This window comes from Pseudophryne corroboree, chromosome 8 (assembly GCF_028390025.1).
Source record: "Pseudophryne corroboree isolate aPseCor3 chromosome 8, aPseCor3.hap2, whole genome shotgun sequence".
NCBI lineage: Eukaryota > Metazoa > Chordata > Amphibia > Anura > Myobatrachidae > Pseudophryne > Pseudophryne corroboree.
In genome coordinates, this window is record NC_086451.1 from 436,121,411 (window position 1) to 436,140,894 (window position 19,484).

A 19,484-nucleotide genomic window follows, 5' to 3' on the forward strand; every position below is an offset into this window, starting at 1 on the left:
GCAATTTTCACCAATACGGAAATTTAAACAGATTTAAAAGACAATAGCTTAACGTTCTTACCTTTCGGTTCCGGATCCCACCAGCATCCCTACAAACCAAGCGGAGCAGACGCTTATCTAATCAGCACTTATCGTATCCCCAACCACCAAACGGCTAACAGGGGATACTACCTTCCCGCCCTTTGCTGATGGATAAAGTCTGCCTGGTTCCGCTTGGCTGCGGATATGAGGAGGCCCGTACGATGCCCCCAATTGATAAAGTCAGTTATTACCTAAAAACATTAAGCTATATTCTATTATGGACTAAGTACGCTATTGGCGCACAGAGTACCGTAAGGGTACGCACCTAGTGTAGCGGACGCTAGGCCGTGGGCGCGACGCACAAGCGACACGCACGCTCACGGAATGTTACACAGTAACCCTTATTAACTACACACCTTAAGGGTACGTTTTACACTTTAAACCTTGGCAATGAAATACTATAACGATGTAATACTTATTAACCTTGATAATATGAGAAGCTGTTTGAGCGATTGAGACGCTCAGAAAACCCTCTACAGTAACTAGTGAAAACACAAGACCTGGTTAGGATACAAAAACCACTTAGGCTCTAACACCCAGTGGATAATTCTATTTGAGTAAAAAGGGGAAAAACAGTACAGCTTATACACTACAAAACTAACATAAAAATCTAAACAGAATAACGAGAAATAATATGAACAATAGCGAACGATCGCAAACACAAGAAAACAGAATGAGTACACAATGAGAACAAATGGCAAACATAGAGGATAACAAAATGGCTGCAGAGAACTTACACACGTGGGAATGATTCGCAGGCGCGTCCTGAATCCAGCCCTCAGCCTTCAATGTGAAAACCTTGCAGAGGGAGTGAGTGACTGGACAGGCAATGGTGGTCTTTTTATATACAACATACAGTAACAATACAATGGTCCCTATAATCTCATGGTTCATTGGACACAGGAATGTGTCTCTGCATTATAACAAAAGGTCATAGGTGGGTTCGAACAAGTGGGCTGTGCCTTTCTCCAACTGCTCAGGTGGGAGGTATCCTTAGGATTCCCGCCGCATGGGTAATGAACAGCAAATACAGTAACTATCTATAAACTACTTTTGTACATAACTATGCGCAGGAGCGAGCAATCTCTTCCTAACCAACACCGAAATGTTACTATTAAAATACTCTACAGCTGGATACTAGACACCACCGTTCTACCTTTATCTGACCCTTCCTATCATGCAAAGAGGAATCTCTCTGTCCAAGAACCGTTTACACTAAACATACTTTCTGACATTGTTAAGGGGAATATTCACTACAATATACGCTATATGAATTAAATATGTTATGATCGAGTCGCCCGCTAGACGCTTACAAACTCTACCGTAAATGCGCATACACCGGGCGTGATCGCCGGAGCGATCTTACGCAAATTGCGGATATGTGCACGCACGGCAGGGCATGTGCACGTGCAGCGGGCATGTGCATGAGGGGTTAGTACAAGGCATATGTATCAGGATATTTTTCGACTTTGACAGCCACATTATCCGGCGAGCCAGGACTGACGTAGTAGAGGCCTTGGCTGCCAGGATACCGGCATCAGAAGCCGCCTCTTTAATATAACGAGAAGCTGTGACAATATAAGACAAGCATTGTCTAGCATGGTCGGAGGAGATTTCAGCATCTAACTCCAAGGCCCATGCTTCAACGGCCTCTGCAGCCCAAGTAGCTGCAATAGTGGGCCTTTGTGCAGCACCCGTGAGGGTGTAAATCGCTTTCAGACAATCCTCCACACGTTTATCCGTAGGCTCTTTAAGAGACGTGATGGTGGTGACCGGTAGAGCTGAGGAAACCACCATCCTAGCCACATGTGAGTCCACTGGAGGAGGCGTTTCCCAATTCTTAGACAGCTCCGGCGCGAGGGGATAGCGAGCCAGCATCTTCTTTTGAGGCACAAACTTCGTACCCGGGTTTAACTTAATAGCCTCCAAAAGATCAGGAACAGCCACATGTGAACCACCCTCCCCATCAGCCGTATCTGAGTCAGAACCTGTGGGGTCAGTGTAAGTGCCGTCTTCATCCGACGAGGTGTCAGTGACAGCAGTGGATTGTGAGGAGACAAGCGCTCGCTTAGAGGACCCTTTGGACGTAGGCGAGCATCGGTCAGACTTTTTAGTAGTTATGGACTGGTTCAACTTCTTTATTTGAGCAGATAAATCGTCCGCCCACGGCGGGTTAGCTGCAGGGACCACAAACGGTTGCACCGGCATTGGGGGTCCCATAGGGGGTGTTAGTTTATGAACTAGCGTATGCAGAAGCGTAGAAAAAGCGGCCCACGGCGGGTCATTATTTGCCCCCGTTGCCACTGTCCCACTGGGGGGCAAGGAGCCCCCAGAACCAGAGCCCAAAGCTGCTATATTCTCCTCATAGGTATCTGCGGCTTCAGCAACACCCGCAGTGTGTTCAGCCCCAGAACCGTTAGCCTCAGAAGCAGACATGATATAACTTGCAGTATCAGGTAACACAGTACAATTTGTCAGCAGCACAATACCTCTAGCCCAAACCCCTGCGCAGTGTAGTCAGCACCAGCAGAGATAAAGGAGAGATATGGTGACTTTATCACAGAGAAAAATACGTAATACAGTATATCTTTGTGAAAATCCTATATTAAATAACACCTGACGCACCAAGCCCCCTCAGGTTATAGAATATAGGGATAGCAGGTTGAGTGAAAGACACGAAATGGACACCACTCAGCTATCAAATGCACACACAAATAGTCACAGTCTGTACAATGCAGAGGTTATTACTAACAATAATACTGCACTGGACTAGCTTACACAGCTATATAACAATAGATATAACTACACAGTAAGAACTGGATGTATATCACAGGGTAATTGTACTAGGAAACCCTGACTAAGTGCACTCTTTCTTAACTAACAATTACTAAAAAAAAAGGCAGGTAGAATACTTAAGTGTCTTGTAAAGTCACAGCACTGACAACCAAGCGGCTTTACATAGGAGGATTTGCCCAAGCATTCCCAGGAACAGTGAGCTGAGGGATAATGGCGCCGCAGACACTGCCAGGGAGTGAGGGAGAGACAGATATGCAGCTCCAGGGCGGGAACATTTGCAGAAAATGGCGCCCTGGGGCTGGGGCTTCAGGTCCAAGCTCTATTCCCCTGCTGGCAAAACCACCGGGTACTGCGGGCTCTAATAAAACGGTTTATAGAGAAAACCTGACCTGTCCCATTCACTGGTGATCTAGTGGGATCGTCTGTACTGCCAAAGTGTCCACCGCCAGCGCGCGCAGCCCGCCTCCCACTGGCCACGCCGGATCACGATAAAGACCGGGTCCCGCAAGCGGGACCCACTTACCGCCTCCCGAAGCGCGGCCACGCGATCCCGGAGAGCCCCCGTCGTGTGTGCCTGACAAGAAGAAAACCGGAGCCTCCTGCTGTAGTTACCTGGCAACCAGGGCTCGGGAGTGTACAGCGCCGCTGGGGAGAGCCGGAGCTGCAGCCGTGAATGTCCACTGACATGTAACACTGCTGCTGCCCTTGAAGTCTTCACTTTTTTCCTCAGAAAAAAAGCTCTTCTTAGGGCTGCCTGGAGCAGCCCCTCTGTTAAGTGCCTGCTACTGCAGCACCAACTACAAAACTGAGATCCTGTGCAGGGAGGCGGGGTGATATAGGAGGCGGCGCTATGCATTCTGGGAACAGTCAAAGCTTTGAGCCTGTTGGTGCCTCGGATCAAGATTCTACTCTACACCCCATTGTTCATTCCTTGTGGAGCCCAGTGTACCCCGCAGCAGAAACAAAGGTTTCACTATCTCAGTCTCACTCAAAAAATTCTGTATTTCGGAATATTTGGATATGGGATGTTCAGCCTGTATTAGAACTCGTCCTTCTACGTGTCTCACGTGGAGGGAACAGCTGGCGTCAGAAGTAAGTGACAGCCCGCTGTATTACTAGGGCAGATCTGGATCACAGCATACTTACATTTTACCAACAATGATTAGAAAGGCTCAGGCAGATAATAGGAGTTAGATATATGCTATAAATGATTGTAGTTACTATCTAGGAGTGATTTAGGTGTTGATGATATATGGAGTCACAATTAGCATAAGTAATGCTCATAAAAGGCGTCATGACGGAAGGGGGCTGCAAAGGGTTAACAACCAAGGATTGCCATGTCCTCCTAACGGGATGTAGTTAATATCCCGGCGGTCAGAATACAGATGCCAGGGTCCCGACCACCAGAATGCCGGCAGCTGTGCCAGGGCTATCCCCATGGTCTGGCCCCGTCTGCCTTTGGCTGGACTGCGCCCACAAAACAGCAGCCAAACGCCGATGTCAATCAGGCAGAGGTGATCGCTAGGCAACGACCAGCTGTCGCCTGTCAGCTATGCGCCAGCGCACTGCAGCGCATGCGTACTTCTGACCTGATCGCTGCGATGAACGGCAGCGTGCGATCAGGTCAGAATGACCCCCACGGTTTTGCCCATTAGCTAACAAATTTGCTGCTGCGATCAGATCTGAATTAGGCCCATAGAGATAGCATTGCTTACTGTGCAGGGGGGATGTAGTCAGCATCCCAACAGTCACAATACCGTCAGCGGCACCCCGGCTGTCAGAATCCGTCAGGAGTGGGGTTAGGATTAGGCTGCAGGAGGAGGGGGGCGGGTTAGGGGGAGGGTAAGGGTTACAATGGGTGTGGTTCGTTTTATCGACAGTGTCTAGGTCGACAATGTTTAGGTCGACCACTATAGGTCGACAGTCACTAGGTCGACATAGATGGAAGGTCGACAGGGTTTCTAGGTCGACACGTGCTAGGTCGACAGGTCTAAAGGTCGACATGAGGATTTTATTTTATTTTTGTGTCGTTTTCTTCGTAAAGTGACCGGGATCCCAAATTAGTGCACCGCGTCCCCTCGCATGGCTCGCTTCGCTCGCCATGCTTCGGGCGTGGTGGCTTCGCTTCGCTCGGCACACTTTACCGTTCCAATCGTAGTCCACGTGGATCGTTAAGTATGAAAAAATCCACACAAAAAAAAAAGTGAAAAACTCATGTCGACCTTGAGACCTGTCGACCTAGCACATGTCGACCTAGAAACCCTGTCGACCTTCCATCCATGTCGACCTAGTGACTGTCGACCTATAGTGGTCGACCTAAACATTGTCGACCTAGACACTGTCGATCTTCAGACCGGATCCCGTTACAATACCTAACCAAAATGTGTCAGGATTATGACTGCCGGGATGATGCTAACAATATTCTGAGCATTGGCGTCCTGACTGTCAGGGTCCCGTACACAACCCGTGCAGGGGAGGGTATACAGCAAAGTCATCACCATGGTAACCAGTACTTTGTGCAGCCGAATCAGGAGCGAACAGCAATTCAATTGTGTTTTCAGCCAAATGGCGTGATCGTAGCCTAGTGCTTCTCATGCACTAGGCGTGTGCTGTTTCACAAGTTCCTTTGTGGAAGTGCGGGTTAATACCTGAAGCACAGCCACAAAGGAACTGCTGTCTGTCCTCTTCTAGGACAGAGGGTATGTCACATAGGGGGTGCGGACACACTTCTGGTGGCTTGCCTAGTGCTGAAAAGTGTTAAGCTGCACCTTGACTAGTGCCTGTCCTCTTAGTGTTAACCTTTACCTGCTCATTGCTGTTCTACTATGCAGAGCAGGAATGCTACACCGAACGTGACAGAGCCCTGGCATAGGAACTGTCCTGCTGAAATCAGATCAGTTGGGAGTATGGCAGGTAGGCTTACTATACTATCCCTTTCAACTGGGAGACTCATGAATTACGCAGGTTCTGTGGCTGGCTGACTTCATCCTGCATTTCACCTGGTTTTAATTAGCCACAGCATCTGTGTAATCCATGAATGTTCCGGTTTAAAGGCATGGTATGGTAAGCCCAGTTATAGGTCCTAAGTACTCCCCACTAGTGCGGTGATCACATTTACCACGTTTTGTGGTCACGCCTTAACCATATTTGTCTAGAGAGGAGGTCCAAGTTGTAAGGGCGATGAATGGGAATTTATCACCCACTATGGTGCGGCCTACCCTCCTGTGAGCCGGAGAGTCTTGCACACACTCACTGGCAGATCTGACAACTATGATCCTTAGCTGGCATGAACACAAATCCCTGCTCTGATTCCAAGATGGCTAATGCTGGGCCGCATGGCGCTTGTGGAAATGTGCATGGGTTCTGCATATGGTGCCCATAGCTGAGCGGGGATTGGGGGGTGTTTTGCATCTGGGACAAGGCTTATTGTGTCTGGGTAAATGAAGGTTACTGTGGTGCCTTGCTTGCTGCTCAGGATCATCAGCTGCATATCACATTCACATAATAACACATATCAACTGTGTGTAAAGATCACATATCACATTGTGCAATACTAGAACTACAGCCAGCTGTGGTCTTCAACAAAATGGCTGACACGTTACTCATTGCGCGGCAGCATCTGCATTTTCAGCAGCGAAACTCTCCCAGCGGACCGTACGATTGGCTGGCGCCTTCTCGCGAGAGTTTGCGGCCGGCATTGAAATTGAGCACCAACGTGAAGCGGTCGTCCGCACTTGTCTGCTGTTTCCCGGAAGGTTGCTCTGCGACCAGCGTATCGCCTCCTGACCGGCTCGGGCTACCGGCACCATGGTAGGGGCAGCTGCAGGGCCGCACTAATTGTACCGTGTGGCGCCATGTACTGTAGCTGTTGGCTGCGAGCCTGGCTAGGCAAGCATGCGCATTTGTCTTGCTGCTGCTGGATGAACTACAACTATCAGTATGCTGCGGTAGCTTATATGTAGTGTTCTGTAGCGGTGGACGCGCACAGCATGCCGGGAGTTGTAGTCCCACTCCTGGAGATGAGCCACAGTTTGCCTGGTGCTGGCCATGGAGCTGTGGCTCGGTGTTTGTTGGTCACTTGCAGACAGGCAGCAGCTCCTGCGGGGGAATGGGTATTCTGAGGGGACTTTTGTTAACCTGCTGCTAAAAGGGACCCTAGTGCCTTAGAATGGAGGTTCCAAATAGTTAATGAGGTCGGGAGTGTTTGCAATGCACCAACATTTCCACAGTTCTGTCACAATGGGGCAAATTCACTTCTCAACCTGTTATCCTGTTACGGTAGCCATGGTGGTACAGGGTTTTCCTTTATCGGGTGCAAGGCTGTGTATGTAGTCACTATGTGGACATGGGAGTGTTGGTGCCAATATCCCGACATGGTTGAACTTTAAAAGCATTATAGCCATGCACACTTTAATTACCAGCTTGTGTGTGGGGGTCTATTTATCAGTCACATTCTCAATGCATCCTGGGTGTGTACTTGCACCCTATAAGTCGCAGTGCAGTATGTGGTGATGCTGCTTGGATGTATCGGCACAGTGGCTGCGCTGTGTCCAGAGAAGTGACCACATCAACAGTCTCTTCATTCCTCTATCAGGACTCCTGCACACGTGCAGCCTGCTGGACATTGGGGGTCATTCTGACCTGTTCGCACGCAGTGGTTCAAAAAGTTGCTACGTGCGATCAACTCTGAATGACCCCCCGTTGGTGGAGCCCTCTCTCAGTGGGATGCAGTTAATATACCACCTGTTGGGGTCCTGCTGTTAAGTATACCAACACAGGAATCCTGACATCCATGGAAATGCCGGCGGCTGCAATTGCGCCCACTGCCTGGAATTCTTACTTGGGTGGTGAGTCCATGCCACCACCGCGTGGGAGCATAACCTGTGGTGTGTGACGCTCGCCACTGTGCCTGAAGCGTGGCGAGCGCAGTGAGCCCGTGAAGGGACTTGCTGACGGGGTGCTGCTGTCGGTATACTGACGGCTGGCACCCCATCTGTCTGTCATCCGTATGTATTCCCTCCCAGTAGTATTTGTGAAGTGTAAATCATAGGCGACAGCAGATAACTCTATCTTTGTTAGCTACAGGGTCCAAACCATTCTGGAACTTGGCAAATGTGATAGCTTTGCACCACCATAGAAACCTATGAGGCTGCAGTGGAAATGGAAGAACCACAGCAGACAACTGAGAGATGAAAACACTCGTATGTCGCCAATATTTCATGATAAATAGGCCCCTTAAAGTTATAATGCTGCACGGCTAAAATACTTTAAGTAGCCTTATAGCCGAGTCAGGGGACGAGTGTCGGCAATGGCAGATGACACAAGCCAAAGCTTACTGTTACCACCTGATCACATCAGTCATCTATAGCTTTAGTGTTGCTATGGTATATATGTTGCTTATTGAGCACCAGCTGTCTGTATACTGCATGTAGCTTCTGAGTGGGATCCGGTCTGAAGATCGACAATGTTTGGGTCGACAGGGTTGGAAGGTTGACATGTGCTAGGTCAAAATGTCGACATGAGTTTTTCACTTTTTCTCTTTTTTTTTTTTTTTTTGAACTTTTTCATACTTTACGATCCACGTGGACTACAATTGGAACTGTAATCTGTGCCGAGCAAAGCAGTAGCGGAGCGAGGCACCTTGCCTGAAGCATGGCAAGCCATGCAAGGGGACACGGTGCACTAATTGGGGTTCCCGGTCACTCTATGAAGCAAACGACACCAAAAAAATAAAATAAAAACTCATGTTGACTTTTTGACCTGTTGACCTAGCACATGTCGACCTATAGTGGTCGACCTAAACATTGTCGACCTAGATACTGTCGATTTGATGATCCACACCCCTTCTGAGTAGTGCGTAACTGCTAACGTTGGGTTATGTTCTGTAACCTCCTATATTGGGGATGGTGGGAAGAGCTCTCTGACTGTCCTGTCCTGGTTCTGCAGCTCTTCTACTCCTTCTTCAAGTCACTAGTGGGGAAGGATGTCGTAGTGGAGCTAAAGAATGACTTGAGGTGAGTATCACTGAGACCCCTGTACTTGTGTATATGACCACCTCTCCTTCTCCTTATCTGGGCTTCACCATTCCTGTGTCCTGTCACGTCTACCCAACTACGTCTGCAGCTGTACTGTATTCCCGAATGCACGTCCTCTTGTTCTATAGATACATCTTCAGAAAGAAATTCCTATCCTAGCTTCTTTATTCAATGTAGTTCCTTCTGTCCTCCGTGCATGCGGTAACAATATGCCCTTTTTCTGCGTCACTATTGGTAACGGTAGTTGTGCTTTCTTGCAGTATCTGTGGTACGTTGCACTCTGTTGATCAGGTAAGTCGGAATGTGGCTTTTCTTAGGTTGTATAACTGGTTACATAAAATATTGGGCATTAAGACCTCTAGAAATGTAGCTGATGTTTATTTTAATGCATAATGGTCAGTATCCTGTTATAAAGTAATACAAGCCCATCTATTATGCTGCAGTGACCCATATCGGCTGGATCATTGCTGTAATGCCCTGTGTAAGCAGGTGTACCTTCATCAGATGCTCTGTGCGGCAGAACGTGTATAAGGGGCTGATTCTGCGTTGGGAGCAAGTAACTGCGCACCTGGTTAAATCCATGTAACACTGCAGGTGGGGCAGATGTAATATGGGCAGAGATGTGAGAGCCGTGTTCAAACTGAACTGCAGTTCTTGGCTGCTACTTGGAGGGGGGAGAATGGAAGGTTCTGACTGTTGGGCTTAAGACGCACTATTCAGAGACCCGTGGGATAAATGTGTATGTGTGATTGTCAGGATGGAGATGGAATACGCCGCGGACATGGTGCCGGCTGTCAGAATCCCTCCAGCCATAATACCGGCAGCAAGTACCATCACTGTGCTTGCCACTGGATCTATTATCCCTGATTGTGTTTGTTACAGGAGGGGTTTAAAATGGCAGGTGGTTTGATCTACTAAACCTTGTAAACGTGTCTTATCACCTGTAAACCTAAATAATCCGATAACATCTGTAATCGCTTTACTAATTTGGTAGGAGTGGTATTATGGTAAGGTCGTATATCTGAGGACCACTTTCCTCTGCCAAAAGTGACTTCCTTTAGAGTAACTGTCAATTTATCATATTTCTTTATCACTTTTCTCTCTGTAGTAGGTTTGGACTGTACTGCTATAATATATAAAATTATTAGTAATGGAACCTTTCTATGCATCTTAGTATCTGAACATCAAACTAACAGACATCAGCGTGACGGACCCGGAGAAGTACCCTCACATGGTGAGTCCTGGTGTAGTCCTGTTTCTCCTACATCATACTTGTAAGGGGCCACAAATTGTCCAAAGCACCAGACAAACGGCATACAACCAAACCGTACACTTAGCTACCAATACAAAATGGTGGACATCACTTAAAGCTCTAGATAGGATAACAGATGGCAAGATACAGTTCAGTATGGAGCATCTCTCTATGGGGGAATGGTATCACACCTACTAAAGAGGGCAAGTCAGGTTCGACATGAAAGGAGGGGATATTGGAATAGGCGAGCCAGCAATATTTGGCAGGGCAGAGAGGGTGGCAGGGAGTATGAAAGGAATTCAGGCTGGAGATGTAGGGATTCATTCTAAGGGGTATATTTACTAATCTGATGGCATCCAATCGGATTATAGCTATTGTCTCCGAGAAGGTGCTAGATAAATATGTAGAATCTGATTGGCTGCTATCGGCACTTCTAAAAACTCACACTTTTTAGTAAATATACTCCTCGATCTCTGTGCACATCCGCAGAGGCATGTGTCTGCATATGTGTATGTCCGTCCTATTTGGAGTTGTATAGAACTTAGCCTAACTTTCTTTCCCTTAACTGGGCTGTGGCACAGTGATCTCATGAACCATCCTGATGTGTGGGCGTGCATCAAAAGCTCCATGTGATTGAGTGGTGCCTACGGGGTAGGGAAGTCTGTCCGACATATTTCCTCCCCCCTAGCATGAGGCTGCTGCAATTACACATACTAATAGTGACCGTTGTGGGCCGGCATAAAATCGCTGGGCGGCACGGGGTTCCGCTTGCACACTCTCAAACCCCTGCTTTAGTAGAGTCGTCTGCCGGCAGCTACTGACACTGCGCATGTGACTCAGAATCAGCCCTGTAGAGAGGAGAGTAGTACTGAGGGGCAGATTTATTAAGCCTGGTGAAGTGATAAAGTGGAAGGTGATAGAGCACCAGCCAATTAGCTCCTAACTTCTATGTCACAGGCTGTGTTTGAAAAATGACAGTTGGGAGCTGATTGGCTGGTGCGTTATCACCTTCCACTTTATCACTTCACCAGGGTAAATAAATCTGCCCCTGAGGCTTTATAGACGAAGGTGAAGAACTGAAACTGAATCCTGTAAGGTATAAGTGCAGTGACTGACGCAGAGCTCCGAGAGGGGGAAATAAGAGCAGCAGTGGCATTAAGGATGTATAGAAGTGGGGAGAGGTGAGTGAGGTCAGCAAGGGGGTTAATATGACAAGTGAGTAGCAGAGACTGGTGCCCACTCTGACCCATATGTAATACCTGGCAAGCTGCAGGAGCTAGAGGGGATTCCAGTGCCCAGTCTGGTTTTACCTTTTAAATTATTGCTGCTTAAAAGCTACACGCTAAATCACTGGAATAGTTCCAGTAATTGGCACTCGCAGGATGTTCTGTGTGGGCCTAGGTTGCATCCAGGGTGAGAGGCTTATCCTGGAGATGTTCTGGATGCGGTATGATTGGGAGAGGAACTGGATGTGGAGTAAAGTAGAAGAAGTGGTGGGTATGATGCCCAGGCAGCAGGCTTACAGGACAGAAGCATGTAGTGTTCTGTGTGCCGTTCCAGCACTGCTCCCATAGACAAATTGTGAATTGTCATTGCATTAGTGACCTGTAGTAGCAATGCAAGGGCTTCTGTACTGATCTTTCTCCTCTTTCCCACCCCACCAGCTGTCTGTGAAGAACTGTTTCATCCGCGGCTCTGTGGTCCGCTATGTCCAGCTTCCTGCTGATGAGGTGGACACTCAGTTACTGCAAGATGCAGCAAGGAAGGAGGCCGTTCAGCAGAAACAGTGACCCGTGTGTGCTCCGGCTTCCCTACTGGACACTTGATTCCTCTTCCCTGGTGTTTACATTTTGGACAGGCACTTGGACTACACAAAATAAAAATTCTAGAATTAAGTACCCTTTCCTTCAATGGAAGATGCATCTTCAGAATTTCATAATCTTGTGTTTACAGTGTAACGCCCTTTTTGTGTTCTGCAATTTGTCTATAATCTACTTTAGCAACAGTGACCCCTGCAGGCTACAAAGAGGTATTTCATTCAGTCTACATCTGTAATGCACTGCTCTCTTGTAGTGCGGTTATGCCATATAGTACAGGCTTGTGTACATGCGTATCGCTGTGCCAGCCTACTTTATCCGTGGACATTGGTCTATTATCCTATCTGCTCTCTCTTGGGGTAATGGTCCAAAGGGGCTGTATCTTAACTGGCTACAGTGGCTATATACAGCGATACCTGTTCTTGCCTTCCTTTTCCAAATTCTGCCAGACAGTTGCCGTATAACAGGCCTGGCCAACCTGTGGCTCTCCAGCTGTTGTGAAACTACACATCCCATCATGCTCTGCACCAGTTTTAGCATTTTGCTACTAGCAAAACTGTAGCAGGTCATGCTGGGACTTGTAGTTTTACAACAACTGGAAAGTCGCAGGTTGGCCAGGCCTGATGTATAAAGATGTGAGAATCATTTGTTAGAGGGGGGAGGGGGGGAAGATGAGGTCGGCACTTCTGCAGGAAGAGGACTTTCCTGCAGTGGTGAATTGTAAGAATGACTCATTTTGTTAAAAGGATAATTTTCTGTACAGTTATCATTGATTGTTTTCCTTATATGGGAAGGAAACGCCCACATTTATGTAGGTTCTGTTTTTATGGTTATAAATAAAACCCTTTTGAGGTCTCATTGAGCTTATTGACTATGTTCTTATTGTACACATGAGTGGTAATGTTGGGATCTGTTTTTTTAGGTCACCACCATTGGTCGACAGGGACTCTAGGTCGATAGGACAAAAGGTTGACATAAGTGTGTCCCCCCCTATATATATATATATATATATATATATATATATATATATATATATATATATATATATATATATATATATATATATATATATTAAATAAATATATTATAATATATTTTTTTTGGGGAGCTTTTTCATACTTTACGATCCACGTGGACTATGATTGGGAACCTGTGCTGAGCGCAGTGAGGCACATTGTCCCCTCACATGGCTTGCTATGCTTCAGGCACTGTGCACTAACTGGCCTTCCTGTCACTCTCTGAAGAAAACGACACCAAAAACAATTTAAACATGTCTACCTATTTTCATGTTGACCTAGTACAGTGTTTCCCAACCACAGTCCTCAAGGCACACTAACAGTGCAGGTTTTAGTGATATCCAGGCTTGAACACAGGTGACTTAATTAGTAGCTCAGTTAGTTTGATGTAACCATCTGTGCTGCAGCCTGGATATCACTAAAACCTGCACTGTTGGTGTGCCTTGAGGACCGCGGTTGGGAATGCCTGACTTAGTACATGTTGCCTTAGAGTCCCTGTCAAACTAGAAACCATGTCGACCTAGACACTGTCGACCTAAGTCTAGTCTAAGTAACATACCACACCCGGTAATGTTAGTTTAATGCTTTTACATTGAGCTGTTCCCAGAAACTGGTTCTGCTTCAAGTGTTTGGCTTGTGCCAAAGAGAACCTGTCCCTGGGGTGGCAGAGGAACTCCCCGTGTGTGTGTGATATATCTGCAAGCTGTGCATGCACCATCTGTGGGATCTGGACACATTTGGTGTGGAGTGTGACTCAGAATAGGCTCCGTAGTGCACTAGGCACTGGATGATGATACCACAGACGCTGCTGTGGTGAGCATACCATTATAGAACAGTGGGGCAGATGTACTAAGCCTAAAGAAGTGATAACACACCAGCCAATCTGCTCCTAACTGTCATTTTTCAAATCCATAATGATTGGCTGGTGCATTTATCACCATGCACTTATCACTGCTTTATCACTTCTCCCGGCTTAATACATCTGCCCCAGTGTTTCTCTGCTCCTGTTTAGCCAGAAGCGGCAGAGAAACGGTTTTCAAGTTGCCCAGATCATTATACAATGTTCCTCTTACGTCCTAGAGGATGCTGGGGTCCGTTTTAGTACCATGGGGGTATAGACGGTTCCGCAGGAGCCTTCGGCACTTTAAGACTATTTAACAGTGTGAACTGGCTCCTCCCTCTATGCCCTTCCTCCAGACCTCAGGTTAGAAAATGTGCCCGGGAGACTGGATGTACACCAGTGGAGCTCTACAGCGTTCTGCTGGAAAAGACTTTGTTAGGTTTTTTATTTTACAGGGAAGCTGCTGGCAACAGCTTCCGTGCTCTGTGGGACTTGGAAGGGAGGGGAGGAGAGAGAGCAGGAGCCAACTTCTCTGTTAGTTTAGTGGCTCTGCTTCCGCTGACAGGACACCATTAGCTCCTGAAGGGTACTGAACACAGCCCTTGCCTGGCTGCTGCTCACGCCCACAGCACTGCCGCCACCCCCTAACAGAGTCAGAAGGCTGGTGAGTATTAATCGGAGACTTGCAGAGAGGGGCCCTCCAGTCATCATGGCGGCATAAAGGTATCGGCGCAGCAACATGTCTCTCAGCACAGGGTGCAGGGCGTGCTCTGAGGGGCATGATAAATCCTTACTCTCACTGGCAAAATGTACATACATGTGAGCCACTGATGTACACTACCTCCGCCAGTATAAATATTACTGTGGCTGAACTGCGCCATTACAGGGGGTGGGGTTTCACCTCAGAATTGCTTGTAACACTCAATTGGCGCCATTTTCTCCTCACAGACGCCGGAGCGCTGATCCTGCACGCTGCTTCTCCTCACACATTGTTGATACAAGCACCCAGGGTGTTATAGAAGGGGAGCACGCAATTTATTGAAGTCTGCGGGCTTCATATTGAATATAAAGCTCTGTTTTGGTATATATGTATATTCATTGTATGTAATACATATAGGGCGCGAGTTGTGGACTGGCAATTCCCTCTGGCTTGCTCTGACAAACATTAGTGTAGGTGTGTCCCCATTAGCGCGCGCGCGCGTGTGTGAGTGAGTGGTGTGACTGTACACGCATGTGCCATGTCTAGAGAAACCCATGTTAGAGGCACAAGAGTGTTCTGAGCCTGTGTGGGTGAGAAAGCTGCAGAGTAATATGGCTAAACTAGCGAAGAAATTCACTGACGTTGACACTGGGGGTTTGAGGGGGGTAGATCCCAAACTGGTTAAACTGGTTAAGAGCATTCAATGTATGATAGTCTCTATAAAAGAGGTGTTGGAATTTCCTGACAAAACACCTCCACCTGAGGAAAAAGATTATTTTAAATGAAATAAAAAAACAGGTGGTGACTTTTCCTCCGTCTAAGGACTTAAATACATTTCTCTTACGTCCTAGAGGATGCTGGGGACTCCGTAAGGACCATGGGGTATAGACGGGCTCCGCAGGAGATATGGGCACTATAAAGAACTTTAGAATGGGTGTGCACTGGCTCCTCCCTCTATGCCCCTCCTCTAGACCTCAGTTAGATCCTGTGCCCAGAGGAGTTTGGGTGCATTACAGGGGAGCTCTCCTGAGTTCTCTGATAAAGAATTTTGTTAGGTTTTTTATTTTCAGGGAACACTGCTGGCAACAGGTTCCCTGCATCGTGGGACTGAGGAGAGAGAAGCAGACCTACTTAAGTGATAGGCTCTGCTTCTTAGGCTACTGGACACCATTAGCTCCAGAGGGAGTCGGAACGCAGGTCTACCCCCGCTGTTCGTCCCAGAGCCGCACCGCCGTCCTCCTCGCAGAGCCGGAAGATAGAAGCCGGGTGAGTATAAGAAGAAAAGAAGACATCAAGGCGGCAGAGGCCTTCAGATCTTCACTGATCTTCACAATATCAGATGCAGTCCTTTCGGTCGCATAAGTCCAGAAGAGGTCGGGGCTCATCTTTCCTCGCCAGAGGTAAGGGTAGAGGAAAGAGAGCACCTGCTTCGGCTAGTTCCCAGGAGCAGAGGTCCTCTCCGGCTTCTACTAAATCCACCGCATGACGCTGGGGCTCCACTGAGGGAGTCCGCACCGGTGGGGGCACGTCTTCGACTCTTCAGCCAGGTCTGGGTTCTGTCAGATGTGGATCCTTGGGCGATGGATATTGTATCCCAAGGCTACAAACTGGAATTCGAAGAGGTGCCCCCTCGCCGATTTTTCAAGTCGGCCTTGCCAGCTTCTTCCCCGGAGAGGGAAGTAGTGTTAGCTGCAATTCCAAAGCTGTGTCAACAGAAAGTGATTGTCAAGGTTCCCCTAGTCCAGCAGGGGAAAGGGTACTATTCGACTCTGTTCGTGGTCCCGAAGCTGGATGGTTCGGTCAGACCCATTTTAAATCTAAAATCCCTAAACCTGTACTTGAAAAAGTTCAAATTCAAGATGGATGTCACTTGACATAAAGGATGCATACCTTCATGTCCCCATATATCCTCCTCATCAGGCGTACCTGAGATTTGCTGTACGGGACTGTCATTACCAGTTTCAGACGTTGGCGTTTGGCCTTTCCACGGCCCCGAGGATTTTCACCAAGGTGATGGCGGAGATGATGGTGCTCCTGCGCAGGCAGGGAGTCACAATTATCCCATACTTGGATGATTTCCTGATAAAAGCAAGATCGAGAGATCAATTGCAGAAGAGCGTGTCGCTCTCCCTGAGAGTGCTACAACAACACGGTTGGATTCTCAATCTGCCAAAGTCACAATTGATTCCAACGACTCTGCATGATTCTGGACACGGAACAGAAGAGGGTTTTTCTTCCGATGGAAAAAGCCCAGGACCTCCAGAACATGGTCAGAGACTTGATAAAACCAAAAAGAGTGTCTGTTCATCAATGCACTCAAGTTCTGGGGAAAATGGTGGCAGCCTACGAAGCTATCCCCTTCAGCAGGTTTCATGCAAGGAAGTTTCAGTGGGACCTCCTGGACAAGTGGTCAGGGTCCCATCTACTAATACATCAGAAGATAAGCCTGTCCCCCCGGGCCAGGGTGTCTCTCCTGTGGTGGCTGCAAAGTGCTCACCTTCTTGAAGGTCGCAGGTTCGGCATTCAAGACTGGTGACCACGGACGCGAGCCTCCGAGGATGGGGAGCAGTCGCACAAGGAAGAAATTTTCAGGGGCTATGGTCAAGCCAGGAGGCTTGTCTACACATCAACGTACTGGAATTGAGGGCCATATACAACGGCCTGCGACAAGCGGAGAATCTTCTTCGCAACCTACCGGTTCTGATTCAATCAGACAACGTCGCAGCCGTGGCTCATGTGAACCGCCAAGGCGGGACAAGGAGCAGAGTGGCAATGGCGGAAGCCACCAGGATTCTTCGCTGGGCGGGAGATCACGTAAGCGCTCTGTCAGCGTTCTTCATTCCGGGAGTGGACAACTGGGAAGCAGACTTCCTCAGCAGACACAATCTCCATCCAGGAGAGTGGGGACTTCATCAAGACGTTTTTACAGAGATAACAAGTCTTTGGGGAATTCCTCACATACACATGATGGCGTCACGCCTCAACAAGAAGTTTCGGAGGTATTGTGCCAGGTCAAGGGACCCTCAGGCAGTAGCGGTAGACGCCCTGGTGACACCTTGGGTGTTTCAGTTGGTCTATGTGTTCCCCCCTCTTCCTCCCATCTCAAAAATATTGAGAATCATAAGACAAAAAAAGAGTGAAAACGATCCTCATTGTTCCAGATTGGCCTCGAAGGGCCTGATATTCAGATCTTCAGGAGATGCTCACAGAAGATCCATGGCCTCTTCCTCTCAGGGAGGACCTGTTACAACAGGGGCCCTGCGTGTTCCAAGACTTACTGCGGTTACGTTTGACGGCATGGCGGTTGAACACCGAATCCTAGCTGGGAAAGGTATCCCGGAGGAAGTCATCCCTACTCTGATGAAGGCTAGGAAGGAGGTGACGGCAAAACATTATCACCGTATCTGGAGGAAATATGTTTCTTGGTGTGAAGCCAAGAATGCTCCTACGGAAGATTTCCATCTGGGCCGTTTTCTCCACTTTCTACAGACAGGAGTGGATATGGCCCTAAAATTAGGCTCCATTAAGTTACAGTTTTCGGCCCTGTCTATTTTCTTTCAGAAGGAATTGGCTTCTCTCCCAGAAGTCCAGACTTTTGTAAAGGGAGTGCTGCACATCCAGAGTCCTTTTGTGCCCCAGTGGCACCTTGGGACCTTAACGTGGTGTTGCGGTTCCTGAAGTCTCACTGGTTTGAACCTCTTCAAACGGTTGAATTGAAATTTCTCACTTGGAAGGTGGTCATGTTGTTGGCCTTGGCATCTGCAAGGCGGGTGTCCGAATTGGCGGCCTTGTCTCACAAGAGCCCCTATTTGACCTTCCATGTGGATAGAGCAGAGTTGAGGACTCGTCCTCAATTTCTCTAACGTCCTAGAGGATGCTGGGGACTCCGTAAGGACCATGGGGATAGACGGGCTCCGCAGGAGACATGGGCACTTTAAGAAAGACTTTAGGTCTGAGTGTGCACTGACTCCTCCCTCTATGCCCCTCCTCTAGACCTCAGTTTGATACTGTGCCCAGAGGAGATGGGTGCACTACAGGGAGCTCTCTGTCAGAAAGTATATTTAAGTTTTTTATTTTCAGGGAGCCTGCTGGCAACAGACTCCCTGCATCGAGGGACTGAGGAGAGAGAAACAGACCTACTTCTGTGAGTTTCAAGGCTCTGTTTCTTAGGCTACTGGACACCATTAGCTCCAGAGGGATTGGTGCGCGGGTCTCACCCTCGCCGTCCGTCCCAGAGCTGCGCCGCCGTCCTCCTCGCAGACCCGGAAGATAGAAGCCGGGTGAGTATGAGAAGAAAAGAAGACTTCAGAGGCGGCAGAAGACTTCATGATCTTCACTGAGGTAACGCACAGCAGTAAAGCTGTGCGCCATTGCTCCCATACACCTCACACACCGCAGTCACTGTAAGGGTGCAGGGCGCAGGGGGGGGTGCCCTGGGCAGCAATAAAACATCTCCATTGGCAAAATAAGTATATACATGTACATATGGGCACTGTACATGTATATAACAGAGACCCCGCCAGTTTAGAGGAATTTTGAGCGGGACAGAAGCCTGCCGTCGAGGGGGCGGGGCTTCTCCCTCAGCACTCACCAGCGCCATTTTTCTCCACAGCACAGCGCTGAGAGGAAGCTCCCCGGACTCTCCCCTGCTAATACACGGTGATAGAGGGGGTAGGGGGGGGCACAAATTTGGCGGATATAAAGTATAAACAGCGCTACTGGATAAACATGTAGTGTTTTTTTTCCAGGGTCATATAGCGCTGGGGTGTGTGCTGGCATACTCTCTCTCTGTCTCTCCAAAGGGCCTGGTGGGGAAACTATCTTCAGATAAGAGGTTCCCTGTGTGTGTGGTGTCGGTACGCGTGTCGACATGTCTGAGGTAGACAGCTCACCTAGGGAGGAAGGGGAGCGTATGAATGTGAGGTCTCCATCGGCGATGCCGACAC

General features: G+C 48.3%; 1 protein-coding gene across 1 annotated transcript; it reads left to right on the top strand.

Annotated features, from left to right (window-relative positions):
* Nucleotides 1-6,552: 6,552 nt before the first annotated feature.
* LSM2 (LSM2 homolog, U6 small nuclear RNA and mRNA degradation associated) lies at nucleotides 6,553-12,839 on the top strand. The gene is made up of 5 exons (XM_063938046.1): nucleotides 6,553-6,687; nucleotides 8,824-8,891; nucleotides 9,173-9,203; nucleotides 10,087-10,146; nucleotides 11,829-12,839. The coding sequence occupies exons 1-5, from the start codon at nucleotides 6,685-6,687 to the stop codon at nucleotides 11,952-11,954; spliced, it is 288 nt and encodes a 95-aa protein (XP_063794116.1). The 5' UTR covers nucleotides 6,553-6,684; the 3' UTR covers nucleotides 11,955-12,839.
* The last annotated feature ends 6,645 nt before the right edge of the window (nucleotides 12,840-19,484 follow it).

Bases quoted from the DNA above. Each gene is read 5' to 3' on its own strand.
- LSM2 (XM_063938046.1), top strand. The intron at 8,892-9,172 runs GTGAGTATCACT...GCTTTCTTGCAG, and splicing joins GAGCTAAAGAATGACTTGAG to TATCTGTGGTACGTTGCACT. The intron at 10,147-11,828 runs GTGAGTCCTGGT...CCACCCCACCAG, and splicing joins CGGAGAAGTACCCTCACATG to CTGTCTGTGAAGAACTGTTT.